A 14,255-nucleotide genomic window follows, 5' to 3' on the forward strand; every position below is an offset into this window, starting at 1 on the left:
TTAGCCAATTTAGTCATTGGATCATGTGAGTTTTAGTCAACTGATTAACATTTAATTCTTAACTAATTAACTAACTAACTAAATTAACTAGACTGGGCTCTAATTACACCTGTTATATTTCTGCAATTTTTTCCATTCAATTGTTGATTCAGCTTAATGGTTAATTTATTTATGTAATGAGTAACGTTGACACGTGGATCTTTAACAAAGATCTATGTTTTTGAGGTAGAAGAAGGCAGTTCTGGAGATGTTGCTAATGTGGCTTTCAAAAGAAAGGTGGGTGTCAAAGACAACTCTAAGGTTGCGGTTATGTGAGGAGGGGTAGCCCTTTCGCGATAAGAAATTTTTCTGTGCGATAAATTTTCTCAGAAATTATTGCAATTAGCGATAACATTGCGCAAAGTCATAATGTTGTCATTTTAACACCATTTTCAACTAATATAATGACAATGCCATAATAATGCAAGTACAACCTTTCAAAGATGAATAAACTTTCATTTCTAAAGAACATTTTACAGTCTCATTAACAATGAATGAAAACCAAACACTGTAAACAAAACTGCCCTTCAAAAAATATATAACATAAAATATTAAATATGGGGCTCAGACAGGGAAACCCGGTAAAACTGTCCAAAAGTAATGCTGCTGCAACATGCTGCTGTCCACAAGAAACAAACGTTTAATCGAGATACTCCAGTGAAACCTGTTGTCATACAGAGCCTATGGTGAAGTAAGATAGAAAGAAAAAAAATTATTGCAGCTGGCAAACTCGTTGCACTCATTTCTTCTTACCATGCAACTAACTGACTTATTGTTTATTGCGACACGCCTAAGAGGGGGTTAAGTGTGGACTGGTTAAAGGTGAAACAGAAGTCATCGGCAGACTGTGTGAGGGATTTTGGGCCAATCAGAAGCATGTCAGATTTATTGTAGTTGAGTAGTAGAGAGCTGGTCTGCATCCATTTTATTTCTGTGAAGCAGTTGATGAGAGTGGAGAGAGTTGTGGAGGTTATAGATTTGATGGAGACGTAGATCCGGATGTCGTCGGCGTAACAGTGGAAGTTGAGTCCATGGCTGTTAAAGATAAGGCCAATAGGGAGAATATAGAGTATGAAGAGGAGGGGGCCGAGAACAGAGCCTTGGAGAATGCCTTAAGACAGAGGGGCCAGGGAGGAGGAGTTGTTAATATGGATGAACTGTTCTCTGTTGGAAAGATCGGATCTAAACAGGAAAGGAGCAGAGCCGGTGATGTTAAATGAGGATTTCTGATGGTTGAGAAGAATGGTGTGGTTGATGGTGTTGATGGAGAAGGATGATGATGCTGACATGTCCAGAGTCCGATGAGGTTTTAAACAGGGCTGTTAAGTGCTGTGATGGAGTAACCACATACATTTTATCAGGTGTGGCCTGTAGTTTTTTTTTTTTTTCTTTTTAAGAAACCGTGAACCACTTTTATTTTTTTACCTTCACATGAAACAAGTACTGCTCATAATTTCACCATTTGAGGTCTCAAAGTTTTATGACTAACAGTGACACTGGCCAGTAACAAGAGGGATAAACGTGTCCAGGTGAAAACATCAGCATTCATAACTGCTTTTCTCTTGTTTCTGACTCCAGGGTCTGAAGCCGATGGATTTCAACGGCTTGGCCGACCCGTACGTCAAGCTGCACCTGCTGCCTGGCGCCTGTAAGGTGAGACAGTCTGATTTTTACAAACGCTGATGAAGCTCAGAGCTTCTTAGGTTTCCACTAAAGCAGTGATAGAATAATATTTAGCTGACTGTGATGAATCAATCAGAGGTTTGATCAGCTGAATTCAGCTTGAAGCTACGTTGTGACTGAAGGGAAGTCTGTTGTCTTCATGCTACACCCTCTGGTCTGATCTTTGTGATGGATTTATACTTCCCCAGCGGGAGAAAAACAAAGAACGGAGAGTGAAATGAGAAGACTGAAGCAGAATTGACACAATTAGACACTTTCAGTCTCTACATCACTCAAAACCTGAGTGGACACCTGGTTCTGCTCTAATTGAAATGGATGTTGTGCTTCACTTATGCAGAATCAAATTTACAAGAGTAACACGAGGCTTTTCAGAACGGCTTCATTAACATCAGTGTCACCGACTTATTGTTTTGAGGTGGTTCTCTACTCCTTTTGAATATTGATCAGATGAAGGCAGCAGTAAATCAGACTGTGGACGTGTTGTACAGTACTGAAAAATAAACAAACACTTTTCTTTGAATATTTCTAGGAAATTTATTAAAAGATCATTTAAAACATAACTATGAACAGAGTATATGAGGTAGAAACAGAGGTGTTCTACTTTCAACAAGCTTGAAAGTGAATATTTTATTCTTCCTCCCAGTCTGAAACCTCTTAGAGAAACTTTCTGTCATGTCTACGTGCTGGTTATAAAGTTTGGATTCATATCCTTCATCATCTGATCTGTAACTGTAATATATTTTATTAACAGTTTGATACCAATGTTTAGTTATTAGTTTCTCCCAGCATTTCCTCGTAATTCATGTTTTCCATTAATAATCTAATTTATTATTAATAACTGTCCTTGGACGTGTGATTAATAATAAATTAGCCAATATCTAAAGTAGTTTCTACCAATCCTCAACATAGTCTTCTGGAATAGTTATCCAGAATCCTTGAAGGACTCAATACTCTTCCCTGTCCAGATGATCCCACACGGCTTTAGTAATGTTGATGCTCGGGTTCTGGGGAGGATCCATCCCTCTATCAGACCCGTTGCGGTCCAGGTTCTGGGGAAGATCCATCCCTCTATCAGATCTGTTTCTGCTGATCTTCAGTCCAGTTCTTGTGTCATGTGACATACCTCAGCCTTTTCTCCCCGTTTCCCTTCCTTAACAATGGCTTCTTGACAGCCACGTTTCCATGGAGACCATTTCTGATAAGGCTTCGGCCATCAGTAGATCGATCAGCTGAAAGTCTAGATGCATCTCTCAGGTCCTGGTTCAGGTCTTTGCTGGATTTGTTCCTATTTCTTCAGGACATTACATTTAGATCCTGTTCATCTTCTGTAGATAGATTTTAGTCCTAATTCTTCTTCCTTTGTCCTCCACATGTCCAGTTTCTGCCTCCATGCTGAGATCAGCCAAGTTTCCAGCTAACGGCTGTTTGGGAATCACCTTGTTGCTGCTAAAATCCTGTTTTCTGTCTGTCAGACTGTCTGATCTTTGCTGGTTTTCACAAATAAAAACTAAAAACATGGGAACAAATTATGTGTCTTTGTGACAAAGAGCCTAAAGATCCAGTTTAAACCGGTTCTTTGCTAAGTTGTCTGTACTTGTCGACACAACTTTGGCTCATCCCTGGAGTTAGGAAGTTTTTTTTCTTCCTGAAGGATTCATAATTCAGAGTTAAGTTCTTCTGGAATTAGTGTGGTACCAGGACTGGTCTGGAAACGAGGGGAAAAAACAGAAGATCACAAGACCTTCATAAAGCTGGAAAACTGTTATCAAGACCAGTTAAAAAGATTAAAAGTCAGAGATGAAGACATGAAGACTGGATCAGGAACAGTGACAGGTGAAGTTTATGGTTGGTGAGGAACTGATTTACAATTGTAAGAACTAATAAGAACATCTTATTTCAATATTCATTCAACAGCATGTAACTGCTGGTAATGCTTCATATCCTATCAACATTTCTCTTTCAATTACACTCACACACCCACTGTTACTAACTCTTCAGTGAGAAAAGTAGCTACTGGCGTCCTAAAAGTCACTAGAAATCGCTAAATGACATCATCTAATGTGCATAATAGCCTGGTACATGGAGGCTGCTGTGGAGAGGAATGTCATGGGAAAGGCAAAAATGGATGAAAAGACAAGCAAAAAAATTTTAATAAGGCAAAACTAATAAAAATAAAACAAATTCTTTGGTTAATATGTTCTTTTATTCTAGTTTAATTTTATTAAGTGTAGGTTGTTTTCTAATTGGGAGGCTGCAACATTTCACAGCACTTGTTTTCCTCCACACTCTTCATTAATAGACATTAATATTTGACTGTAAGCCAGCGCGAGATCGTCCTGCAGCAGCTTTGAACGTTTCACTTTCAGCCTGGTGATGAAACAGGTGATCATCTCCTGCTCTGAATGCAGCTGCTGCTGCCGCCAGAAGCCTCTTCTGATTGCTTTTGGACAGAGGAGGGGCCTGCGCAGCACCACCCACACCTCATTGAGAAGAATAAACTACTTTTATCTACGTCAGTCTACAAAAGTCTCCAATACTGAAAAAGTCACTAGATTTGTCGCTAGTCGCTTTAAAAAAACAAACAAAAAAAAAAGGTCTCTAAGTGGCAACACTCACACACCGTGTTGGTGTGTGAGTGCGCCCCCTTGAGGTGAGGCAGAGTACTGTTTGCCTCACCTGCTGACTTTTCTCTGACTTTATTATACGATAAACGGGATTATTTCTCTCACAAATACATTAAATACATTACACAGGCTGTTGAGAGTCATGGTGTATAACAAATGTTTCTGTAAAGTTGATATTGGCGATATGCTGAGGAACAGAAAACGTGTCATGAAACCCAGTTTGTATTGGATGACACAGTCAGAGCTGAGGCACAGCTCGCCCATGCCTCCACCGGGGTTTCTGCACAGGATTTGATCGGGAAATACTCAAATTTGACAATTTTTACTTAATAAACTGTCAAAAACGTGTTACTGTCATACTGAAAATGCATTTTTAACACAGATCAGTGGAAAAAATAATATTTATTGTATGTTTTTTTTCTTTATCATGCCTCCCCTGACTGAACTGAGCCAGATTATCATGTTCACTATAATGCAGTGCTGATTTTCCACATCTTTGTGCAGCCTCTATTTTTACTGATGAATACTAAAAGCATCTGCAACATTTCAGCTCTGAGAACACATTTCCTCTACAGTGTCAATGTTGTGTTTAAATGTAAAAGAGGAAACGTGACCTTAGAATAATGAGATTCACTTGTTCTGAGTCACCACTTCACTGAGGGTAAAATACTCCACCCATCAGCACAACACTCGTTCAGATGGAAGCGGAGTCCTCTGAAAAGTGAAAAATGCTGCAGAGATGTGACAAAACTCAGCTCAGAATGGAGACTGTTTGGAACAACACAAAACAATGAAGTTAGTGGAATGAACAGAGTTTGGAAACAGAGACTACTCTTATATGGAAATATTCTGGTTCAGAGGTTTTGGGAAAGTCTAGAAGAAAATCTCTGCAGAGTTTGTAAATGATAAATATACTGTAAATTGCATCCGCACTAATTTAGTTTTAACTGGATTATTGTGAACAGCCCTGCAGCGACCTGTCACGTGTCCTTTTTAGTGGCTGAGTCTGTGAGCTTTTACACTTTAACCTTGACGCTGCAGCTTTTCGCAGCAGTTCAGGTTGTGTGGATCCAGATCTGCAGACCTATTTTTCATCTGCAGCCGTAGTAGTTTTATGTGCAGCAACCCTGAAGCGATGAGGCCGTTTCTCCAGGAGACGTCAATAAAAACTAAAATGTAAATTACAGTCTGCAGCAGATTAAACCAACGATTATCAAAGTGTGTGTGTTTGTGTCTTTCAGGCCAATAAACTGAAAACGAAGACGATCCGGAACTCCCTGAACCCAGTGTGGAATGAAACACTCACTTACATCGGAATCACGGAGGAGGACATGCACAGGAAGACGCTCAGGTGCGGCTCATATGCATGCATGCATGCGTGTGTGAGACACACCAGGAATAATTCATGATCGGTTTCATCAGATCTCATTTCAGAGCGATTACGCTTACAGCCATTAATCAAACGCAGGGACATCTTGACATTCAGACATGAAGCTCAGTTGTCATCTTTCATTAATTCAACTGTCAGAGTAGAATCTCAGAACACCATGTAGAAGGAAACCAATCACCATCCAAGTGCAAGGCAACCACAAGCTTCATGTGGGGAGATATGCTCCAGAAAGAGGGAGAGGTAGATAAGTTATAGGTGCCTCAATGATCTTTTATAATAAATACAGTAAAACACAATAAAAAAAAAACACACACACACACAACCATCAACATTCAATCATAAAAAATTGTTGTTCATAACATTTTACCAGCATTCAGGACATTTGTTGCAGTGGGATAAAAGCCGTTTTTTAGCATGTTTGTCCTTGTTTTGAGGCTTCTGAATCGTCTGTCTGATGGCAGCAGTTCAAAAAGGTTGTGTCCAGGATGGGAGGAAACACTGAGGATGCTCTGGGTCCTCCTGCTGCAGGAGGCACTGTGGAGTTCCTCCAGTGTGGGGAGAGGGCAGCCTATGGTTTTTGGGCAGTGTACGCAAGAAGTACAGTCTGTACAGTCTGTACAGCCGTTTGTACCAGCGCAGAGGTGTTTGCTCTCCAAGTCAGGTTCTCCTCTATTTGGACTTCCAGGAAACAGAAGTCAGAGAACTGTCGCTTATATGAACGACGCATCAGTAATCTCCACACAGTTCCCACTGACGATGAGTGGGGTAATGTCTTTCTGAATCCACCGCTAGCTCTGTGGGATTTTTGCTGTATTGAGGAGCAAGTTATTTTCCCTGCATCACACCGTCAGCAGCTCCACCTCGTCCTCGTAGCGATGACCCGGAGAATATTAGCAATTAGAGGAGGCAGAGAAAATAGTCTGGAAAGAGTTTAATTAAAGAGCTCAGAAACAAATGTTTAATGTCAACAAAACATGCAGCAATGTTGGCGCTAGTCTCTGAGGTCGACATGCATCGTCTGTCTGCAAACACCCAACAGCAGAGTTTTACTCCACTGCTTCATAAAGAGGATCAGCAGCATCAGCCAGTAATTATCCAGGGTCCTACTTATTTATTTATATAGCACATTTCATGGACAAAATCATAATAACATTATACATTAAATGAGAATAATTAAAAGAAAGATAAGTGAAAAGTTAGCGTGCAGATTTCATGCACAGGCGCATAAGAAAATACAGTTTTTAACCTGGATTTAAAAGTGTCTTTTAATAACAGATAAATGCTGCTTCTTCATGTCTAGTCTGGTCTTTGGATTTAGCAGCAGGACGAGCTGCATATATATATATATATATATATATATATATATATATATATATATATATACATACATACATACATATACTGATTAAGTGTTTAACTGAAACAGAGACAGTTAGGTGTTAGCACCTAAGGGCACAAATAAATAAGTTATTTTCAAATTTTTATTTACCATTATTTTATTTATAGTAAATAAAAATTATAAAATAACTTATTTCGTTGTGCCCTTTTCTTAGGTGCTAACACCAGTGTAAAATCACAATTCAAATAACACAGTAACTGTCTGTTACAGTCTTACTGCTATAAATAACTTCAGTTTATCTAATTAAAGCCGAAACCTTTATACAAAATGAAAAACAAATGTTGCAGGCCTGAGTCATGGATTATGATCGTGGGACCCTAAACCTGGTTGTTTTACTCAACAGAGCTAAATAAAACTATGCATGAAGGTACCTTGTTCCGCAGCAATGTCCCTGTCAGTTCACCTCAGTCCAGACGATAATGGCGGTGCACACAGGTGTCCACACGGATCTCCACGCAGTTCCTGCCGGTTATCCAGCTTTGTCAGAGGAACTCTGAGCACTTACCTGGTAACTCAGAGCGCTGTCTGGTTTCTGTCCTTTAGTTTCCAGGTCGGGAACTGATGAACAGCTGCGTGGCTAACTGTTAGCTAACAGCTGCACGTCACGTTTACCTTTAGCCTTTAGCCTGGCTCAGAGCCCTCGATATACTCATTGCGACATCCGTTGACTTCGCTGTAAGAGCGGTCACGTGGGTCATGGAGCCTCCACTAGATCCAAACAAACCAGTACAGTGAAATAAATAATATAAGACTGCGACCACACATGTTCAAACTAAACAAAAAAGCTGGGAGGCCATGGGGTAAAAGGACCATATCTATAACATACAAAGGCAAAATACATTTAAACAAAAACATATTACATTGAATAGACATAATTATTTAATGCAGGACATCTGACAGAATGTACAGGCATTTTTGTGACTTATAAGACTGATATTGCATCGACTTACCCCTGAAAATGAGTGGAATGCATTGGCGATGAATGCAGTCTGAGAGAGTGTTCGACGGCTTTGGCCTGGCTTAGCTAGCAAGGCCACCTGTGCAGGTAACTGATGGGGATAAACTTTGGATGAAATTATTTGTTGCTTACAAGTATTACTTATCTCTTGTAGGATTATAGAAGTACTCAACAAAGTTTAGCATCACAAGCTGTATTACTCACAAAAGATGGTTTAAGATGGGTTTAAGATGGCGCCGTCCTAGTGGCAGCCTGTTGCAGTAGTTCCACGCAGTTGTGTTAGTTTATTGTATTTTACTGCGTTTTTTGTGTGTTTTTAATCTTTATTTTTACACTGTCCTGCGCATCATCACCACGCACAACAGTGAGATGCTTTTCATACGGATTGCACATTTTTTACTCTTTCTAATTGCACTTGGATCTCTCCGGATTACTGGGAGCCATGCCTGCTACATCTCCACCGGCATTATTTACACGCGCGACCAGCTGATGGCCCTGGGACACCCGGCTCTCTCGGCTGGAGAGAGGCCCTACATACCCGAGGAGCTAAAAAGGAGACGGCGAGGCTGCAGAGCGGGGCTTAAACGGAGGACGAAGAAAAGAAAGTTTAAGCCCTACATCCCTGCAGTCATCACTGGTAACGTTAGATCACTGGCAAATAAAGTGGATGAACTGGAAGCGCTCGTCAGGACACAGAGGGAGTACCGAGAGTCCAGTATTATGTGTTTCACAGAGACGTGGCTGCACGACCAGATACCAGACTTTAACATCACCATCCCCGGCTTTCAGACAGTCCGAGCCGACAGAGACACCACCGCGACCGGCAAGAAGAAAGGAGGAGGCCTCGCCGTGTTCGTAAACAACAGATGGTGTCACCCCAGTCATGTCTCCATTAAAGAGCAGCTCTGCATCCCGGACATCGAGCTTGTCGCCGTCGGACTTCGCCCATATTATTTGCCGAGGGAATTTACCAGTGTTATCGCCATAAATGTTTACATTCCACCATCTGGTAACGCAGAAGCAGCGTGTGACGTCATCCACTCTGTAACTGCGGGACTACAGACGAAACACCCCGGGGCCTTCATCGTCATCACAGGTGATTTTAACCATGTGTCTCTCTCATCCACTCTTCCAACCTTCCACCAGTTTGTTACATGCACCACCCGTGAAAATAAGACTTTGGACCTGCTGTATGCAAATGTTGAGGATGCATACAGCTCCACTGCCCTGCCACCACTGGGCAGGTCAGACCACAACCTAGTCCTGCTCTCACCATCATATAAGCCTGTTGTTCAACAGCACCCAGTCACAGTGAGGACAGTGAGGAAATGGTCTCCTGAGGCCATGGAAACACCGCGGGGAGCGCTGGAGGCCACGGACTGGGATGCGCTGTATGAACCACATGGTGAGGACATCGATGGCCTGACGGACTGTGTCTCTGACTACATTGGGTTCTGCATTGAAAACACCATCCCCACAAAAGAGGTTCGCTGCTACCCTAACAACAAACCGTGGGTTACCAGCAACCTGAAGATCCTTCTTAATGAGAAGAAGAGAGCCTTTAGATCGGGGGATCATGCTGAACTCAAGCGTGTACAAAGGGAACTAAAACACAGCATAAGGGAGAGCAGGGACAACTACAGGAGAAAACTTGAACACAAACTGGGGGACAACAACACCAGGGACGTCTGGAGGGGGATGAGAGAGATCACAGGCTTTCAGAGGAGAGGTGGGGGTGCAGCTGAGTGGGACAGGCAACGTGCCAACGAGTTGAACATGTTTTTCAATAGGTTCAACTCCAACCCCTCCTCCACTGGCAGCCCCTCTTCTGCATCTCAATCTCAATACAACAACTCCCCACCTCCCCCCACCAACACCACCACCTGCTGGGACCCGTTCTCATCTCCTGCCCCCAGGACTTCCTCACAGCCCCCACAGCTCTTCCCCACCTCTGACTGCAGACACCTCTTCGCACCTCTGTTGTCACCTCCACCCCCCAGCCCACTGCTTACATCCACCTCAGAACCTGCTATACCCCCCGCCCCCCAGTCTGGACTCCACATCACATCCAGCCAGGTGAAGAGAGAACTGGAGAGACTCAAACAGAGGAAAGCCGCTGGACCGGACGGACTCAGCCCTTATGTGCTGAAAGCATGTTCCGGTCAGCTCTGTGGAGTTCTCCAGCACCTCTTCAACATGAGCCTACGCCTTCAGAGAGTGCCAGTGCTCTGGAAAACATCGTGCCTGGTCCCAGTGCCCAAAAAAGGACGTCCTACTGCACTGGAGGACTACAGGCCAGTAGCACTGACCTCTCACACCATGAAGGTCATGGAGAGACTGGTTCTGGCGCACCTCAGGCCACTGGTGGGCCCATCACAAGACCCCCTCCAGTTTGCATATCAGCCCCATGTTGGGGTTGATGATGCAATCATCTACTTGCTGCAGAGGGCCTACTCCTCCCTGGATAGACCTGACACATCAGTCCGCATCATGTTCTTCGACTTCTCCAGCGCCTTTAACACCATTCAGCCTGGACTGCTGAAGGCCAAACTGCTGGACATGTGGGTGAGTGCTCCCCTCGTCGCCTGGGTAGACGACTATCTGACGGGCAGACCGCAGTTTGTGAGATTACAGGACTGTGTGTCTGATCGTCTGATCAGTAACATTGGGGCCCCCCAGGGAACTGTGCTGTCTCCCTTCCTCTTCACCACATACACATCAGACTTTAAGTACTGCACTGAGTCGTGTCATCTGCAGAAATTCTCTGATGACACGGCCATTGTGGGATGTGTGGAGGGGGGGAGGGAGGCAGAGTACAGGGACCTGGTGGACCGCTTTGTGAGGTGGTGTGGGGAGAACCATCTACTGCTGAACGTGGCGAAGACGAGAGAGATGGTGGTGGACTTTAGGAGGAACAAGCCTCTGCCCTCTCCTGTCTGCATCAATGGGACGGATGTGGACTCAGTGGACTCATACAAATATCTAGGCGTCACACTTAACAATAAGCTGGACTGGTCCACCAACACTGACACCATCTACAAGAAGGGGCAGAGCCGGCTGTACTTCTTAAGGAGGCTCAGGTCCTTCCACGTCTGCAATAAGATGCTGCAGATGTTTTATCAGTCTGTGGTGGCGAGCGCCATCTTCTTTGCTGTAGTGTCCTGGGGTGCGGGCATCAAGGCAAAGGACGCCAACAGACTGAAGAAACTGATCAGAAAGGCAGAGTCTGCTGTCGGCTCTAAACTTGTCACCCTGGAGGAGGTGGTGGAGGAGAGAATGCTGGCAAAACTGCTGGCAATCAGGGACAACCCCTCCCACCCCCTCCATAACACACTGGACAAGCTAAAGAGCAGTTTTAGCAGCAGACTGATCCAACCCCGCTGCTCTAAGGAACGGTACAGGAGATCGTTCCTTCCTGCTGCAATAAGACTCCATAACTCATCCACCTCTGCCAAAGCCATGATCACACAACTGGACTAAGCCAACCACTGAACTTACTGCAACCTATAACTGTCGCTTGATATTATATATCATATTGATATTATATATCATATAATTATACAATATTTGTATCCTTTGCACATCCAACATTCTGTATCATCTTTGCACATCCTTTATTCACATAGTCATATTTACATATTAATATCTGATAGCTAGTTTCATTATTACTTCATCTTGCCACTGCACTTTATCTGCCAATCCACTCTGTATTCATATTTTATTTATTTCTAATTTTATTCCACTCTGGATTTCTATCTTTATTTTATTTCTACTTCTATTCCACTTTACTTATATTGTATATTTTACTTCTATTTTTTATTCATAGTTTATGCCACGTATGACACTGGACTACTGTAACAACGCAATTTCCCTTCGGGGATAAATAAAGTTGTCTATCTATCTATCTATCTATCTATCTATCTATCTATCTATCTATCTATCTATCTATCTATCTATCTAAAACTGGTTTGTACACTTCCTCTGACATGCGTGTCCCTCATGTTTTTCTCTCTATCTCCCCCGTGTGTCACCTAGACATGAGGTCACATGACCAAAACAACCTGCTTGTTAAACAGAATTTCCTTTTCCTCCAAATAAAAATGTTTCTTCTTTTCACAACATTAAATAAATCTTTCCAAATACATTTTAACATGAATTTAACCATTTTTAAACAGAATTAAAACATCAGATTTTTAACAGCCTATTAATATTATGCTTATGACCAACCATAAAAATATACATTTAAATGTATCTTAACATCTTAACCCTTCAGCTTGGTTACAAGTTGAAGGCAGACATCCTCCTCTTACAGGAAACTCATTAATCAAACTTTGACATAGATAACACAATCACAGATCCAGAAGGCCGATAATAGTTACATTATCTACTCAAAACGTTAAATTATGTATCGCAAATATATATGGTCCAAATGTTGATGACCCCTCCTTCTTTCACTCCCTCTTCACCTCACTCTATAGTCACTCAGGTAACACACTACTGCTTTAAAGGAGAATGGTCCTTATATCTAGAAAACAACAACTTGCCAGAAACTTCAATGTGTGTCTGGCAAAACCTCCCAGTTGTTGCATTTGCAGGATCACACTCATCTCTGCTCACTCCTCATTCCTCATGCTCTGCAGGCTGACACACTCACTGAATTGTCCAGCGGGTTTTTATACTAACAGATACTCTAGTTTTGGGTTTTTTGTGTGTTTGTTGTTGTGATGCATGTTTTTATTATTCTTTTCTTTTGTTGTTGTTGATTTGGTCATTTTTTAGGTGCTCCTGATGATTGTCAGCTTTTTTTTCCCCTGTAAAAGTCATAGGAAATTCTCTGTTGTGTTTCTGAACTCTGGAGCAATGTAAAAAGTCATGTGGTCTGATGAGTCCAGATTTACCCTGTTCCAGAGTGATATAAGCATCAGGGTGAGAAGAGGCAAATGAAGTGATGCAGCCATCATGTCTAGTGCCTGCTGTACAAGCCTGTGGAGGAAGTCTATGATCTGGGGTTGCTGCATTTGGTCTGGTCTAGGTTCAGGTCCAGGATCAGGTCCAGTTTCAGGTCAGCTGGTACCTGAATATACTGAATGTATCTTCTCTGATGGCACGGACATATTCCAAGATGAGAAAAGGCAAAGTAGTTTATTTTTACAGCATATTTCATGTACGGGACAATTCAAAGTGCTTTACATACAACAAAAGCATTACAGATATTAAGAAATAGTAAAAAGCATCAACAAATAGTAGGAATCACAATAAAATCATAAATTACATTAAAATGGTTAAAAGCAAGATAAGTTAAAGTTACCGTGCAGATTTCATGCATAGGCGCATGAGAAAAGAAATGTTTTTAACCTGGATTTAAAAATGTCTACATTTGGTGAAAGTTTAATCTCCACTGGCAGTTTGTTCCACTTGTTTGCAGCATAACAGTTAAATGCTGCTTCTCCATGTTTAGTCTGGACTCTGGTCTGGACTAGTTGACCAGAGTCTTTGGATCTAAGAGCTCTGCTAGGTTTATATTCTCTGAACATATCACAGATGTAGTCTGGGCCTAAACCATTCTGGGATTTTTAAACAATCAGAAGGGTTTTAAAATCTATTCTGTGACTGACTGGAAGCCAGTGTAAAGATTTCAAACTGGTGTGATGTGTTCAGATCTCTTAGTCCTGGTTAAAACTCTAGCAGCAGCGTTCTGGATGAGCTGCAGATGTTTAATGCTCTTTTTAGGAAGTCCTGTTAAAAGACCATTACAGTAATCCAGCCTACTAGAGATGAATGCATGGATGAGTTTCTCTTGGTCTTTCTGGGAGACTAAACTTTTAATTCTGTTGATGTTTCTGAGCTGGTAAAAAGCTTCTTAGTGAAGCTTTGATGTGGCTGCTGAAAGTCAGATCTGAGTCTATCAACACTCCCAGGTTATGAACTTGATCGATGATTTTAAGAGCCTGAGTCTCCAGGTGTTTGCCAATACAGACCCTTTTCTCTTTGCTACCAAACAGAATAATATCAGTTTTGTTTTCATTTAATTGTAGGAAATTCTCCCTCATCCAGGTGTTTATTTGCTCCAGACACTGACACAATAAGTCTATTGGACTGCAGTCATCTGGTGACAGAGACACATAAAGTTGTGCATCATAGCATAACTTTGATAACTAATGC

The 14,255-nt window shown here is 42.1% G+C and overlaps 1 protein-coding gene across 1 annotated transcript in view; it reads left to right on the forward strand.

Moving 5' to 3' along the window:
• The window catches only part of doc2a (double C2-like domains, alpha), a 101,160-nt gene that overhangs the window by 49,602 nt on the left and 37,303 nt on the right, over window positions 1–14,255 (forward strand). The window contains exons 4-5 of the mRNA XM_041973390.1: window positions 1,618–1,692; window positions 5,588–5,697. Coding sequence (XP_041829324.1) covers window positions 1,618–1,692; window positions 5,588–5,697 — 185 coding nt within the window. The remainder of the gene's footprint in view (window positions 1–1,617; window positions 1,693–5,587; window positions 5,698–14,255) is intronic.

Source organism: Melanotaenia boesemani, chromosome 2 (assembly GCF_017639745.1).
Source record: "Melanotaenia boesemani isolate fMelBoe1 chromosome 2, fMelBoe1.pri, whole genome shotgun sequence".
Taxonomy (NCBI): Eukaryota; Metazoa; Chordata; class Actinopteri; order Atheriniformes; family Melanotaeniidae; genus Melanotaenia; species Melanotaenia boesemani.